Source organism: Pezoporus wallicus, unplaced genomic scaffold (assembly GCF_028554395.1).
Source record: "Pezoporus wallicus isolate ANWC-B61680 ecotype Strahan unplaced genomic scaffold, APGP_CSIRO_Pwel_v1 contig_8119, whole genome shotgun sequence".
NCBI lineage: Eukaryota > Metazoa > Chordata > Aves > Psittaciformes > Psittacidae > Pezoporus > Pezoporus wallicus.
Genome location: NW_026638720.1, coordinates 299013 through 314421, shown reverse-complemented (window position 1 = coordinate 314421; position 15409 = coordinate 299013). Strand labels below are relative to the sequence as shown.

The 15409-nt window shown below is 41.0% G+C and overlaps 1 protein-coding gene across 1 annotated transcript in view; it reads right to left on the bottom strand.

Moving 5' to 3' along the window:
• GLDC (glycine decarboxylase) overlaps positions 1–15409 on the bottom strand; it is a 41462-nt gene that overhangs the window by 7466 nt on the left and 18587 nt on the right. Inside the window, exons 9-18 of the mRNA XM_057412124.1 lie at positions 14281–14386; positions 13094–13233; positions 12235–12315; positions 11592–11689; positions 10982–11066; positions 10853–10894; positions 8258–8400; positions 7277–7352; positions 1250–1375; positions 262–411 (exon numbers count right to left, since the gene is read on the bottom strand). Coding sequence (XP_057268107.1) covers positions 262–411; positions 1250–1375; positions 7277–7352; positions 8258–8400; positions 10853–10894; positions 10982–11066; positions 11592–11689; positions 12235–12315; positions 13094–13233; positions 14281–14386 — 1047 coding nt within the window. The remainder of the gene's footprint in view (positions 1–261; positions 412–1249; positions 1376–7276; positions 7353–8257; positions 8401–10852; positions 10895–10981; positions 11067–11591; positions 11690–12234; positions 12316–13093; positions 13234–14280; positions 14387–15409) is intronic.

Below are 15409 nucleotides of genomic sequence, written 5' to 3'. Positions count from 1 at the left end.
AGGAACTCTTATTCATGTCTGTAAAGAATGTCTTCAACAAATATTAGGCAGACTAAGCCAAATTCAGCTAGCAACTCGTACAGCAGACCAGGGCAAATTCAGATGAGAGGGAATTGTTTTCACTATCTAATTTTTATTACGGTTCTCGGAAACCTCACTTCCTCCTCCACTTATGGTCTGAACTGTACACTGCTCTGCTATTTTTTTCCCAAGGATATGTACACTCGCAGTTGCAATAAATTTCCCCCGGAGATTTTGTACCTGGGCATTCATATTTGCTCCATCTAAGTAAACCTGGCCTCCATGCTTGTGAATCAGGTCACACACATCTCCGATCTGCTCTTCAAACACACCATTGGTGGAAGGGTATGTGATCATGATGGCTGCCAAGTTCTCTTTGTGCTTGTCCACCTGGGGGCAGGGAGGAAGAGAGGAAAAAAGGTCATCGAGGCTCCTAAAGCTTCTTAAGATTTCCACAAAAAAATCAAATTAAGGTGATGAAGTGTTTGACAGGTGAGAAGTAAGTCTATCAGCAGATAGTTGAAGTTATTTATATTCAGCAAAAGATACTGGGCCATTTCCTTCACCAATACCTATTGTAGAAAAATGTTTTCTTAATAAATCAGAACTTGAAATGGTATTAAAACATGTACGTGTAATAGTCACTTCTGGAACTTTAAGACAAGCCAAGTGAAACATCTGGCTTCAAGATAATATGATTGAATGACCATTCCCCTACTTTGAGCAATACAGTTTTATGACTACCATAAAACCCTGCTCAAATGTGTATTTTTGGAAATGTGTCCTGCTAACCCCTTGGATTCCCAAGATTCACCTGCATCCAATCTGCTCCAAAAAATGAAAAAAGTTGCCTAGCAACACCTTCCCCAGCAGAGGTGGGCTAGAACTTCACCATGCGAAGGATAAAGCACTGTTTCAAATGCTCCACTCATGAATATGCTTCATTCATTTCAAATACTAGATGGAGACCAAAAAGGTTTGCTATAAAAGAGCCTATTATGTAGAAAGCCTTTCTGAGCCACTCCAGCACCAAAGATCCTCGAATTAACGGAAATCAAACGAATGTCACATGGCTAGTGTCTGAGAAAAAAAAAAAAGGAAAGAAACATGCATTCACTATTACTGCCCTATTTTCTCTCAAAGGAAACTGATTCAGCTGCCAATGCTATTACCTGTAGAGGAGAAGGAGTGTTCCTGCCTTGACAGTTAAAGATAATGAAATACTCACCATTGCTTTTAAGTGGGAGATATCAATGCTCCCATTTTTATCCACTGCAATTGGCTGAATCTTCATGCCTGCCATTTGTGCACTTGCTGGATTTGTGCCATGAGCAGATTTAGGAATAAGGCAAACCTCAGAAGGGAAAAAGAAGCAAAAAAAGAAGCAGGGGACACAGTGTAAGTAGTTTAAAAATTGTAAAGCATTGTGGTCTATGCACAGCTACAGCTCATTATCAATGTTTTCAAAAAAGGGTCCTGAGGGAATGGTTCCTGACAAATTGCCACTTATCCTGAAGGCTGCATCTCAGTCTTCTTCAAAGAAAATCCATTCAGGTATCAGAATCTAAAGACTCACAAGGAAAGCAGATTTTTAATACACTGCATAAATCAGATTTAGGGCTGCAGTTCCAGAACATTACTCAGATATTCACATTTAGAAGCCTTTTCTCTCACACCTTTATCTTTTTCCTTAATAGTCTCTTTTTAACAAAAAAAAAAAAATAAAAATGAGGATTCTTTTTTTATTTTCTGTAATCAGTCTCCAGATGTACATTGACTTGAAAGGAAAAACTTTCTAATTCCAACTTTCCACTACATCTTCAGCTGGTTTGCAAAGCATTTTCTTCTGTATTCTATCAAAACAAAAATTTAGACTGAAGTATTTTGGCTATTGCTAAGAGGTTTCAAACAGCTGCTTACAGACTTGTTTTCCACGAGAGGGCACCAAATCCCAATGAGGTCGACTGCAAGAGTATTGGGCTGCTGCTTTGCTCGTTTGATTTTGGTCTGGGCTAATCTGTCCTTACATTGCAATCATCTCACCAAAATTAAACTTGCTACCACCAACATTTCACATCTACATGTTTCAACCTATTTCACTTCCAATTGAACTTATGCCTAAATCCTGCAGGACATCTAAACTCTTCCAGGCATTACAGATAGCTCAGAAAGCATCAAAATGAATACTCCTTTCAGATTTTTCACCTGTAACTGCCTGCCATTAAATGAAAATGAAGATTTCTTTTTAAAAAAAAAAAAGTTAAAATTCTGAATTCTGTTAAATGTAGTAATGATTCATTCCTCTTTGGGGTAAACTACAGTTGTATCACCTATTAGGTTTACAAGAACCTTCTTTTGTCAGGTTAAAATGGTACAACTGACTCCTTCAGGTCAAAGTTTCAGAGAGTTAGTATAGATGAGAAATCAAGCCTTTAGACTCCAGTGTTACCAACTTAAGATGTTTCTCAATGAATCAGAACTGATTTGGATTATCCATTTACAGTTTTTGTGGCCCTTGTGAAGCAAGGTTATCTCTGCATATCCTAAAGAAATTGCTTGAAAGTTTGAACGGAAAAGAACCACATGAACCTAGAGACTTCTAAGAGTAGCCACCAAAGTATATCAGTATTCCAGAGGCTTGTCTCTTTCTTGTGTCAGGAGTGGCTACACTGGGAACCAAGTGATATTACAAGCAGCCTAAATTTTCAATAATCAGTTCCTGTTCTCTTTGTTACTGGAAAAGCTGGAAAGAGTGTCGAACTGCCTTGAAAAAGCAAAAAACTGTCACTGCTTATTTTCTTTTTAGGCATGGACATGTGGGCCAATATCCATCTCACTGACCATCTGAATCAGTGTTTCACATTTACAAGTAGCCTGTGTGATCCACCCCTTTATCACAAGCCCATCTGTACATTTTAGGTTTCTCCCTAAATGTTCTGGTGTTTCATAGGCCCACTAAGCTATGGGTAACTCATCCTTAAGATCCTAGCCCATGCCTACCTGAGTCACTCCAATTCTGGCAGCCTGGTCTACCTGCCAGTCAGTTTGGTGTTCTTCAGTGGGCTTGTGAGCGCCTGTAACACATATACCTTAACAGTAATGCTTTCTACATGAGCAGCAATTTCTTGCTACAATGGGGCAGTCCAGATGAGTGTACATCTGTGCTGCCAGACCGTCTGTTTCCAACTATGCAGCCATGCTCACAGGGCATTTGTCACTGTCCATGACTCAGTAGTGACGCAGACTACTGGTTGCTTTTCTTGTTCAGCTGTCTCTTGGGCCAGCTTCTGCAAACCAGCTCAACTTGCCTTCTTTGGTGGCTTCCGCAGCTTTTTGTGTAGAGCTCTACACAGCAACCTTCCACTTCCAATGGTTTCCTACAGCACAACAGGATCCACTGGTAAACTGATCACACCCTTTTCACCTTCTGATAACTCATTATGTGGCAGCACTTCTTGTGCATGAGTCACCTCCTTGAGTGATGCCCTGAAATGAATGCCTTATGATGAGTCCATGACCTCCTCCAGGACTCCCAGACTGCTGGAGCTCCCCATCCAAGCCTGCTGAATGACTAACGGTACCCACTTACTCTGTGCAGCGTCCTTTGAGTACCTGCTGCAGAAAAGACAATTGTGCCATGGGGAGCTGTGCTTCTGCACCAGCGAGCTTCTGAAGCAGCTTAGGCCCCCTTGTACACTGCTAGTATCACTTTTTCAGTCAGAGTGTAGTGAGACTTGGATCCCAAATAACCCCATAAAGCTGGCCTTGTATTTCTCCAGGTGTTTTCTGTCGGAGGCTCCACCTGAGACTATGCTCTCCAGCCGCAGTGTGGAGTACATGTCTCACAGCTAGTACCACCCAGATGGGCCCATGAACTATCTTCTCTTCAATCTATTCAAAGGCATGTTGCTCAGAGCCCTGCTCAGAACAGTTCTTCTTCAGGGACACTCAGCAGAGAGGGCCCGCAAGCTGATTGTAACCTGGTGCACATATGCATTCTCCAGTAATCCACAATGCCTGGAAAAGCCTGTGTTCCTTTCTTGTTAGCTGGCGGGGACACAGTTATTTTCTTACTGATTTCAACCCGAAAGTTGTGGCAACATCCATCTTGCTGTTTTAACCCCAAGAACTAGATCCCTTGTGCAGGTCCTTTGGCCTTGCTTTGGTTTTATGGCAAAGCCAGCTTTGGGAATGAACGGAATTATTATTTTCTCTTTCTCAAACACTTCCTCTGCTGTGTTGCCCCATACAGTGATGTCATCCATGTATTGCAGGTATTCAGAGTCTTCACTCTGTTCCAGTGCACTCTTTATCAGTCAAAGTCTGATAGGTAGAATACCTATACCAGTGATAGCACTGACTGATAGGTGCTTCCAGCCCTGGGTCAGTCATTTCCAGATGTACTGGACACCCAGCCACATGAAAGCAAACTGTGGCTGGCACTCTGCTGCCAAAGGGGTAAAGAAAAACACTTTGGCAATATCAGTGGTGGTGTGACTTCATTCAGGCCAACTTCCACCCTCTGTCAGACTTTTGCACTGGCCTTATGGGACTATGTAAGGGTTCGTAAGACTTGCTTATCACTCCAAGGCTTACAATGAAGTATGGTGACTAAATAGATGAATAGATGGTAACTAGGGAGTCCTGGCTGATGTGACACTGCCACTGCTGTACCATCATGGTAACAAGTGGCACATGCTGCTCCTTATCATGCAGCAACTCTTCAGTGGAGAGGGCAAGAAAGTCAGACGTTTAATCTTCTTTGTGTTTATTGTGGCTACACCAAAGGTCCACCGGTACTTCCTGATCCTTGAAACACCCTCCTCTGAGCTAGTCTATGCCAAAGATACATGGAGTCTCTGGCCAATACGATAGGATGCTTCTGCCGTTTGTCCCCTGTAAGGCTCACCTCAGCCTCCAACACAGACAACTGCTGACATCCCTCTGTCACTGCACAAATGCAGACAGGTCCTCTCCTACCCTCATGGCATTATGGTACAGTGTGTACCAAAGCCTTATACATCTGTGGATCTGACGTGCCAGGCCATCAAATCCATACATTCCATGAAACTTTGTTACCTCCATCTTCTGCCCAGCCTGAGGCAAAGACGCTCTTCTCCTTGTTGCAATACTCACTGACTCCCACAGTGTCAGACAAGAAGTGCCTTTGCCAGACTTCAGCCTTTATTCTGTGTCTGGGACTGCTAGTTGCTTTCTACTGTCTTGGCAGCAACTGGTGTGGCAGCGTTACTGTTTGGTCCCTTCTTGGCATCTGTCTTCCCCTGCAGTTAAGGTACCTTGACTCTGGCTTCAAAGTGAGTGCACTGTCCCTTTTCCTTGTGTCCGACCCAGCCATTCAAGAAGAACCAGAGGATGCCAGGTGGTGTGCAACTGGTGCTGTTGATTCCTTGGTCCCTAGCGAGGAATTACTGCGGCTAAGCTTCCCTGCCCTCAATTCCTGACTATCCCCTCCAGCATTCCATTTGAGCACTAGGCAGCAGTATGCTTGCCTGTCTGTGTATCTTGGAGCTTGCTTGGGTTAGAGATGGTGTGGTTTCTGCCTCTTGTGTAACTTCCATCACTTCCTCCTTACGTTTCCTTGCCAAAGGACTGGACTGGCTTCCTGGTCAGCTGTTTCCTCCTCCTCCTTCCTTATTAACTGATGGTACAGTCCTCTTGACTTCCACTGCCAGTGCTGCTTTACTATTGGAGCAATCACTGTGGTTGAGGTTTGGGTCCCTGCATCAACCATTAGAGGTAGAGGCCCACTGCAGCTGTGACCGTGCTACACAGAGGCCCAATAAGGACAGGCCAGGCCACAAAACTGTGCCAGGAGTTGCTGTGTCTCACTGGGGTAGGCAAGGCCCCTTTCAATCAAGTGTTGTGCCAAGTCAACAGGATTACGAGCCTGTTAAGGTGTAAGATCCCATGATATAGGAGGTGATAACAGCCCTGTCAGCTCAGCAAACTGTTTACTTTTATGATAGGGCCAAACCAAGTTCTGGACACCCAACAAGAAGCCAACAATGCTAGATAATAGGATCAAACTTCTTACATAAGGATGCCCTCACAACAGAGCCCTGCTCTGGAGCCCATACAACAGAGCTGGACACATCAACCCCACTGGGGAAAAGAGAGGTGCAATCACTTGTCTCTCTGCAAGGTAGCTCATGCAGCAGAGGAGCAGCTTCACAACAAGGGACCTATGCCAGTCCAGCAATGCAGCCACTGCTTTTGTCAACATCTTTCCAAGCACAGCAAAATACACTTATGGGCAGGACAGTAAACATCAAGAGCTGAAAGCAGCCATTAAAAGCCCTACACTCTAATGCACAGTAAAACAAGTAAGCTTTGTGACTTGCACAGGAGCCTACTGTTTAACCATTTAACATGCTCAGATCAGAACTGTCATTACCTCAAGCCCAATGCTTAAAAGTACTGTAATGTGTTGACCCAGCCAATGGCCAAACACCCACGCAGCTTTCACTCATTCCCATCTCCCATGGGACAAGGGCAAAATAGAAGGTGAGAAGACTCATGGATTGAGAGAATGACAGTCTAATAGGGAAAACAAAAGCCACAGGTGCAAACAAAGCAAGAAGAGTAATTAATTCATTGCTTCCTAAGGCCAGGCAGGTGTCTAACCACTTACTGGAAAGCAGTGCCACAGCACACGTATGTGGTTGCTTGGGAAGAAGAGTGCCATAACCATGACCTTCCCCGCTTTGTCCTCCTTTCTCTGTGCTTCAATTGCTGAGCATGCCATTATGCACCATAAAACAACCCTTTGGTCAGTTTGGATCAGCTGTCCTGGTTGAGTCTCGCCCAACCTCTTGCCTACTCCCAGCCCTACTCCCTGGGGAGGGGAAAGGGTGAAAAAGGGCAGAGTGGGAAAGAGAAAGCCTTGACACTGTAAAGCAGCAGCCAAGACATCCCTTTGTTAACAACACTGCCTTAGCCACAAATCCAAAACACAGTACCATATGGGTTGCTATAGAGAAAGTTAATTAACTCCATTCCAGCCAGACTCACCCTTTGAGGGAGTCCCCTTCCCTCACTCCCACTGTCTGGAAAGTAAAGGAAGACTTTTAAGATTTTACCCATGATCCATGAAGGAAACAGAGAATACTGAAAGCTTATCACAGATGAGGATACACAACCTAGTGTTAATCTAGATGAGTCCCAGCTGCTAAATCAAGTCTCGTTTCTCCACTTTCCACCCAGCTCTCTTCCCCACTTGAGTGTTAACACTTACAGTTCTATGACGTTCTCCTTTTGCATTTAGATAAGCTTTGATTGCAGCCAAACCTGTGTACTCTCCTTGGGCTCCACTGCAAGAGGAACACAAACCATGTTACACAAGCATATAAAACAGAAAGTGCCAGCTCTCTACTGAAAATTCAAAACTCTCCAGACCTAATCCTACTCAATGGCTTTAGGCAAGTGTCAGCAAATTAAGAGAAACACATCCCATGGATTAAATTACAATTGGACAAGCATTAATTAACAGCACTTGTCTCCTTTGCCAACAGTAGATGAAAAAAAAAAGATTTAATTATATGTGCTTACACTATGTTAAAACCTTTTGATGCCTGAGTTGATCCCCATTTCTTCACCTAACAAGGGACTACATGCTTGACTACGAGGAGGCAAACTAATACTGAAATGCATAGTAAACTGCACACAGTGAAACATAAGAACTCTTTCAGTGACATCTTAAGTGTAGAATAAGTCCTTGCTGCTCATTTTGTATCAAAACTACTAGCAGATATAAACAAGCTGCAACTCTGCTTCATTTATTTCAGTGAGCATGCAGATCCTAGGCATTCTTCGGTCAAACCTAATATTTCCTAGTGCATCAAATATCAGTTTCAACAATTCTGTAGTTGTCATCTTATACAGGTTATTCCTATTTCAAAGCTTTAATTTAGGTTACAGGAGGATATCAGTAACATCACTATTTTAAGCAAGCAGTGGCAGAGAAACCAGCCTTCAAAGTGAGGAAAACGTGGAGGAAAAGGAGAAAAGACCAAATCATTAAATTTTGAGATGAGATTAAATAAGGTTATGCACTTTCGAAAAAAAAACAAGTTTTGTTTTCATAACCTTTCATTAAAGGCTTCTCTTTGTCAAATTTCATTTTAGAAACTTCTTCCATTTTTGCCTGGTTTGTTTTCTTTAGAGGCAAATTTTTTAAATCATCTTAAGGAGCAAATGTTCTGAATAAAATTCCTACCTGTTTGGTTGGAAGGAGATCTTGTCATAGCCAGTAATCTCACATAGGTCCTTCTCTAAATCCTGGAAAAGCTGCTGATACCCTTGAGCTTGCTCCAGAGGCACAAAAGGGTGGATGTTGGCAAATTCCTTCCATGAAATAGGCTATAAAAGGGGAGGGAAAAAAAAAAAAAAAAAAGGAAAAATAACCATGTACTATAACAGAGAATCCTGCAGACAGCTCTGTTTTGTTGTTAAACTCTTTGCAGGAAGGAAGCTGCCCTGTGCTCTATTAAAAATCAAACATTTCTTGTGCAGTAAGACAAGTTCTCAACCTTACTGTGGGGCATGCCCTGGCTCAACAGAGAGCTTTGGCTGGAACTCACTGGGGAAAAGGAGAGTTTATGACCTTTGGAAGAAGGGACAGGCAACTCAGGAGGATTACAAGGATGTCACGAAGTTATGCAGAATGAAATTAGAAGGGCCAAAGCCAAACTAGAACTTAATCTGGCTACCACATTAATAACAATGAAAATGTTTATGTAAGTACATTAGCAATAAAGGAGGGCTAATGACAGTCTCTATCCTTTTCTTTTGGATGTCAGGAAAACATAGTGCCTTCTTTGCCTCAGTCTTTAATAATAAGTTAACAGTAAGACCACTTCTCCTCCAGGAACACAGACCCCTGAGCTGCAAGACAGTGATGGGACGCAGACTGAAATACCTGTAATCCAAGGGGAAGTGGACAATGACCTGCTATGCCCCTTAGACACAAACAAGTCTATAGGGCTGGATGGGATCCACCCAAGAGTACAGAGGGAGCTGGCAGAAGTGCTCACCAAGCCACTTTCTATCATTTATCAACAGTCGTGGCTAACAGGGAGGTCCCAGTTGACTGGAAGTGAGCAAATGTGATACCCATATGCAAGAAGGGACAGAAGGAGGATCCAGGGAACTACAGGCATATCAGCCTTCCCATGGTGCCAGGGAAGGTTATGGAGCAGATCAGCTTGCTTGCCATCATGCAGCACATATGGAACAACCAGGTGACAGGCTCAGTCAGCATGAGTTTATGAAAGGCAGATCCTGCATGGGTAACCCAATCTTCTTTTATAAAAAGGTGACTTAGGGGTGTTGGTTGAGATGGCTGAACATGAGCCAGCTTTTGCCCAGGCATCCAAGAAGCCACCAGCATCCTGGCCTGCATCAGCAATAGTGTGGCCAGCAGGGCCAGGGCAGTGATCATCCCCCTGTACTGGGCACTAGTGAGACTGCACCTTGAATCCTGTGTTCAGTTCTGGGCCTCTCACTACAAGAGAGACATTGAGGTGCTGGAGCGGGTCCAGAGAAAGGCAATGAAGCTGGTGAAGGCTCTGGAGCACAAGTCTGATGAGGAGTGGCTGAGGGAACTGGGGTTGTTTAGTCTGGAGAAGAGAAGGAAGGGCCTTGTTGCTCTCTACAACTGCCTGAAAGGAAGCTGTAGTGAGGTGGGTGTTGGTCTCTTTTCCTAAAGAACAGGAAAAAGGACAAGAGAAAATGGCCTCAAGTTGCACCAGGGGAGGTTTAGACTGGATATTAGGAAAAATTACTTCACTGAAAGGGTTGTCAAGCACTGGAACAGGCTGCCCAGGGAAGCGGTAGAGTCACTATCCATGGAAGTATTTAAAATGGCTCTTGAGAACATTGTTTAGAGTTGAATTTGGCAGTGCTAAGTTAATGGTTGGACTCAAAGATCTTAAAGGTTCTTTCTAACCTAAACAATTCTATGATTCTGTGATTTCTAGTGACATTTTTTTTTAACATTCGGAAGATGCTTAAAAATCCTGTTTCCTTCTAGGTCACCTATCCTTATGCAGAGCTGTAGGATCACAGGGGAAACAGACAGGAGTCATGGAAGAGTACATAACAGCTTGTTTCACAGAGTTTTGTTGCTATCCATTTTATTTAGAAGGGAATATACAAGACTGCAAACAGGGAGCAGAGAGAAAATGTAGAGAAGGCAGTGAGAGAAAGGAGACAAAGGAAACCTAGTGAAAGCTAAAAACTGAGAAGCTGATCAAGACACAGCAGAGGAAGCTCATTCGGAGTCAGAAGTCATTTACTACAGAGACAGCCTGGCTAAGGCTCTGTTTCATTTGCTATCAGCAAGAAAAATGAAAATACCCACGGACTCCAGCTCCTCACCTGGGGAAATGGAGTGCTATCCTAAGAAACAGCTCACTGGCAAAGACGCATGAATTGCCAGTTCCAGCTGACCCCCACTTCGTCTGAGGAGGCGTTTACAGATCTTACTTTGACTGCAAGGTTTGTAAAGCAGATAGAAATTAGGTACTGCAGCACTGCATATGGGAATGGGACCATGTTACCTAATTCCAAAAATTGCATTTTTTCAGAATGGATACTTCAAAGCCATTCACTCTCTTCCTGTACTTGCACTCCTACTGTGCTTTTCAGAGCTTTTTTCCTAGCAGAAAAAGGACCTGATGACTTCAGCTACTCCTAAAACTGCCTCCTCAGCTAGAGTACTAGACCAAAACCTGCTTTTACTTCTGTACAGTGACACTGGCTGGATAGTTTGTTCATGTGTGTCTCAAGTAAGAGTATCATTGCAACTTACTGTAAGTTCAGCTGAACTATTGAGCTTCATTGTGCAGGATCCCTAGAAATAGAAAGAAATTTTTCAGTATTTATCAAAATACATAAATATGTAAGCAACTAATTTTTAATCTTTTTGGTATATACCTACCAAAGGAATCATGCTGTGAACAAGGGAAATATCTTTGTTTTCTAATCTTTTCATGTATCGCACAATATTTGTCTCAGAGTGATAGCTGGAGAACACAAAATGTGGTGTTAAGGCAAGCAGATTAGCTATACCAGATAGTTGATCTGTGCTTTAGCATAGGAATTCCATAGAAAAGAAATTAAGACTGGGGATAACTTTTAAGGTATACGAGGCACTTCTTCCCAAATTGGTACTTTATGCTTGCTACTAGAAACGTGGATGAAAAATGCCCATTATCATTTGCTCAAAAAGCTATCATCAGTAAATATGAACTGTAAGGGCTCTAGTAAGCCTGCTGATACTGTGTCCTAAAATAATAGCTTGTACAATGTAGCAAACTACGAAAAAAATACATCCCGCATGTGACCATGACTACTGCTTTGCTCATTTAAAACAAATTGCTACTAAATACATTATTTGAGAGTAATGAGTGACTGTATACATTATTTGAGAGTAATTTTGTGACAGCCACAAAATTGTCCTCAATTGACTCCAGTTGAAAAGTCTGACTTTTGTAGAGAGATACTTTCAGATTCCATTAAAATATCAGATATGCAGCAATTTCACAAACCTGTTGAAAACCTGATGTGTCAAGAACTTAGAAGTTCTCTTAAGCGGGGTGCTAAGGATGCCTTTCGTTTCCTCGCCCATACCCTCAGCAATCAGCTCCTTTGACACAAAGAAACATGGAGTCAAGTACTTCAATGGAAATTTCTTGTTTCGCAATCAATTGCCATCAGAACCAGCTTATACTATCACCTTACCCTCAGATTTAATCAGCTGCTTAGGTAAAAACCCTTCACTTTATTAGTATACACACCTGTATATACCTATCATGGTAACAGCATTATATTAAAACTGGGTACAGATGTCTTAGTAGTCCTCACTTTGGTAGTATTGCTGTTAATTACTAATGACGTGCAACAAAATTTCCAGTAGGAGAGAAATAATTGACCACCATGTCCTAACCCCCACAAGAAAAGTAACAGCTTAAATGCAAGGTGTCCAAGTTGACTGAAAGGACTGCATCACAATAAGAAAATGTGATTTTACATAAATCATGATTTCATGCTCTTTCTTTAGACATCTGAAATTCTCTGTATTTAACAAATGGACATCATATAGACACCCACCGTGCCAAGAGCAGTTCTGCTTTTCACTAAACTTCTGAAGTATTCAAATAATTAGGTCTGTGTAACCTATTATTTACTTACAGCTGAAGACTCGCAACCAAAAATCCATAATATGTCATCCAGGTCTTTCTCATTTACAGTTTCATCCAGTGATACGCCAAGCTATGGACAAAAGCAACAATAATTACTGAGAGCTTTTAATTCCAGACACAGTATATTTGTTCTGGTTGAGAGAAATTATTCCAGAAACACAGGGGAAAAAAAAAATGGAAAAATGAAAAAAATCTACCTACCCAATAAGTGAATGTCGCTTTGTTTTATGGAACAGATACATAGACTAATTTTATTTACACAAAATTTTCCAGTTCCTACCTTTCTGCTGCTAAACCATCCAAGCCATATATCTCACAAGCTTCAAGACTTGTGACCTCACTTCTAACATTTCTGTTTCCATTGCCCATTTTGTTAGACTATCCCCCAGCATTTTCCAGAACATGTTAGATCTTGGCTAAAGTCCCAAGTGCCTACCAGAATGTGGTTTACATTTCAATCTGTCTTTGAACTCTGCCACAGGACTTGAATTCTAGAGGTCATCTTTATTTCACCCCTAAGTTTTAGAGTCCCTCTGCTCTAGCCCTTAGTGGGCTAGAATTACAGAATTAATTACAATTACAGAATCTTTTAAATAGGCAATGAAACAATTACAGAACCTTTTAAATGGGCAAGAAATAAAATAAAAAAGCAATGATTATTGCTGGAAATTCAGTACATCACCAAACTTCTTCATTCTCTAAATGATGTTTATAACTGACTGACATATCTGAGCCAATTACAAGAAGTTTTAAATAATTTTGTTCTGTTTAGCACATGTAATCACCAGAGACTTTATGCAGAAAAAGTAATACTACAAAATTCCTGAAAGATTTAGGGAGTTGCTTACTCTGCCACCACTATAAATCCGAAAATTTATCTTTCTAAGAGCTGCCCTGTCCAAAACCTCTTTGACTGGGCATCCACATGTGATCATCAAGGTATCGAAGAACAGATCATGATGCAGTTTATGACCAGCTCGCATGAGACCTATAAGGAACAGTAAGTTAATTCCATTAGCTGCATACTGTATTGCTTACACAGGACTTGCATATCAACACTACCAATTTCATAAGTAAATGCTTTTACATAATAAACCAAAATATTCTCCTTGTGCACAGAGCAGCAAAATCGCCAGTTTTTTAGTGAAATATCACTGTGTGCGCAATGCATCTAAATCAGATTCACACCTAATAAATAATGCAGATTGAATCCAGTGAAGATCCTTCTTATACATCACATTTGTAATATATAGTAGCAGAATTAGTATATAAATACAATAGGGACAAAATCACAAGTGTGTAAAAAACCCTATTATTATATAAATGGGTATTAAGCATCATGGAGCTTGCATAATAAAGTTTAGTGTCCACGTGTTTTTCACAGCAGCAAAAGGTCTTCCAGTTAAGCTGGCAAACAAAGCATAGATAATTGTGGCAATCATTCCTCAACTCCAGTATTCTGGTTCTGTGTAATTCCTTCTGACAGCAATGATAGTCATGCCAGCAAGAAAAACTACCAGACCACATAGTCCAGTTCCAATCGTCATTTTCTGCTACAGGTTCTGTGCTTTTGATCAGCTATCAAACTTTGGAATTTCAGTGTTCATAGCAGGTATGATACCCCACCGAACTTAATGAAATGTTGGTATTTCTTTAATCTAACTTATTGCTTATTTTTGCTATGTTATCAATACTCTGTGCAGAGTTCTGTGTGTAAACTAGGACGGCCCAGTAAGCAAACTACAGAGCTTGCAGCTGGAAAACTGCACTGAAGCTTACCATCTAAAGACTGCCATCATCTGTTAGTTTCTCAAGGAAACAGAAGTAATGCTTGCAAGCTTATATCACGTAGATACCTAATTCTTGGACATCATTATCAGAAGTACACAAAAACATTAGCTGTGAATTTTGTTTTAAAAAGTTCTCTCTAGTGTTCTAGAGAATACACACTAGCTGGCAAATAGAATCTTGTAAGAAGAGGTACTATTTAAGAATGTATAAGAATTTAAGAAGAGTTTCTGCTAACATTACTCACCTTCAGCCAAGATTCGAGTAGCATTGTGTACTCGTATTGCAATATGCCTTAAGCCATCAGACCCATGGTATACACCAAACATGGCTGCCATGTTAGCCAGAAGAGCCTACCATCCAAATACAGTTTAGAACATTGTTACTATTACGATTACTGTTATGATTATAAAAGATTACTTCATCTTAAGTTTACTGGAAATTTTCTTTAACACCCAGGGACAACCACATATCCTTAGTTGATGTTATACTTGCTTAAGTGTGGCCAAGCTAAAAGGCAGGAAAGACAAAATACTTTCATGAAACTCTAAGCACTGATTCTAAATTCAATTGCTTGAAATGCAACTGTGTCAGCAGTTGCATTTAAATTCAGCCACTGCAACAAAGAAGTTTGAAGACTCTCAAGTAAAGCCAGTGTCATGGGAAACTCATTGTTTAGGATTAGTATGAAATACTTATGGAATAGTTCATGAATGCTAAATAACTAAGCTCATTTTAATATTAGTAATCCCTCCTGGAAATCTGGCACAACAGTAAACTCATGAGCAAAGCATTGACAGAAAAAATAATTAACTTGTCTGGCTGAAGGTCTGTAGAGGCGTGCTGAAGATAACAGTTTTGGATAATTACTTAACCATGGTATTTTCCTGCGAAGATAGCTTTCTGTTGATGTTATGTTTTTGCATCAAATCTCATAGATATAAATATCAGTTGTGACAATTTGAAGATGTAGGCTTAGAATTTAAAAATGGATTATTTTTTTTGTTTTCCCTTGAGTGGGTAATTTCAGATCATTATAAGTCTCCACCATTTTACCAAGAAATCTGTCTCATTCATAACAAACACAGCACTGCTCAGTGGTGTTCAACCTGTGAGACAGACAGACTCAGGACACTGCACGAATTCAAGGTTAAAGTCTTTATTAAGGAAACAGATATTAATACCCTATTTTTCAAGCAGGGTTCCATTTTTTAAAGGACTCAAATGCACAAAGAGCAGAATATTTCAGTGTTCTTGATTTTTCTAGGAAAAACTTCCAAAAAAAAAGCTAACGTAAATTACAGTGATGTTAGGACTATAATCTTATGGTTTAACTTGACACTTTCTACCACCGAAAATAAACCATGACACATTAC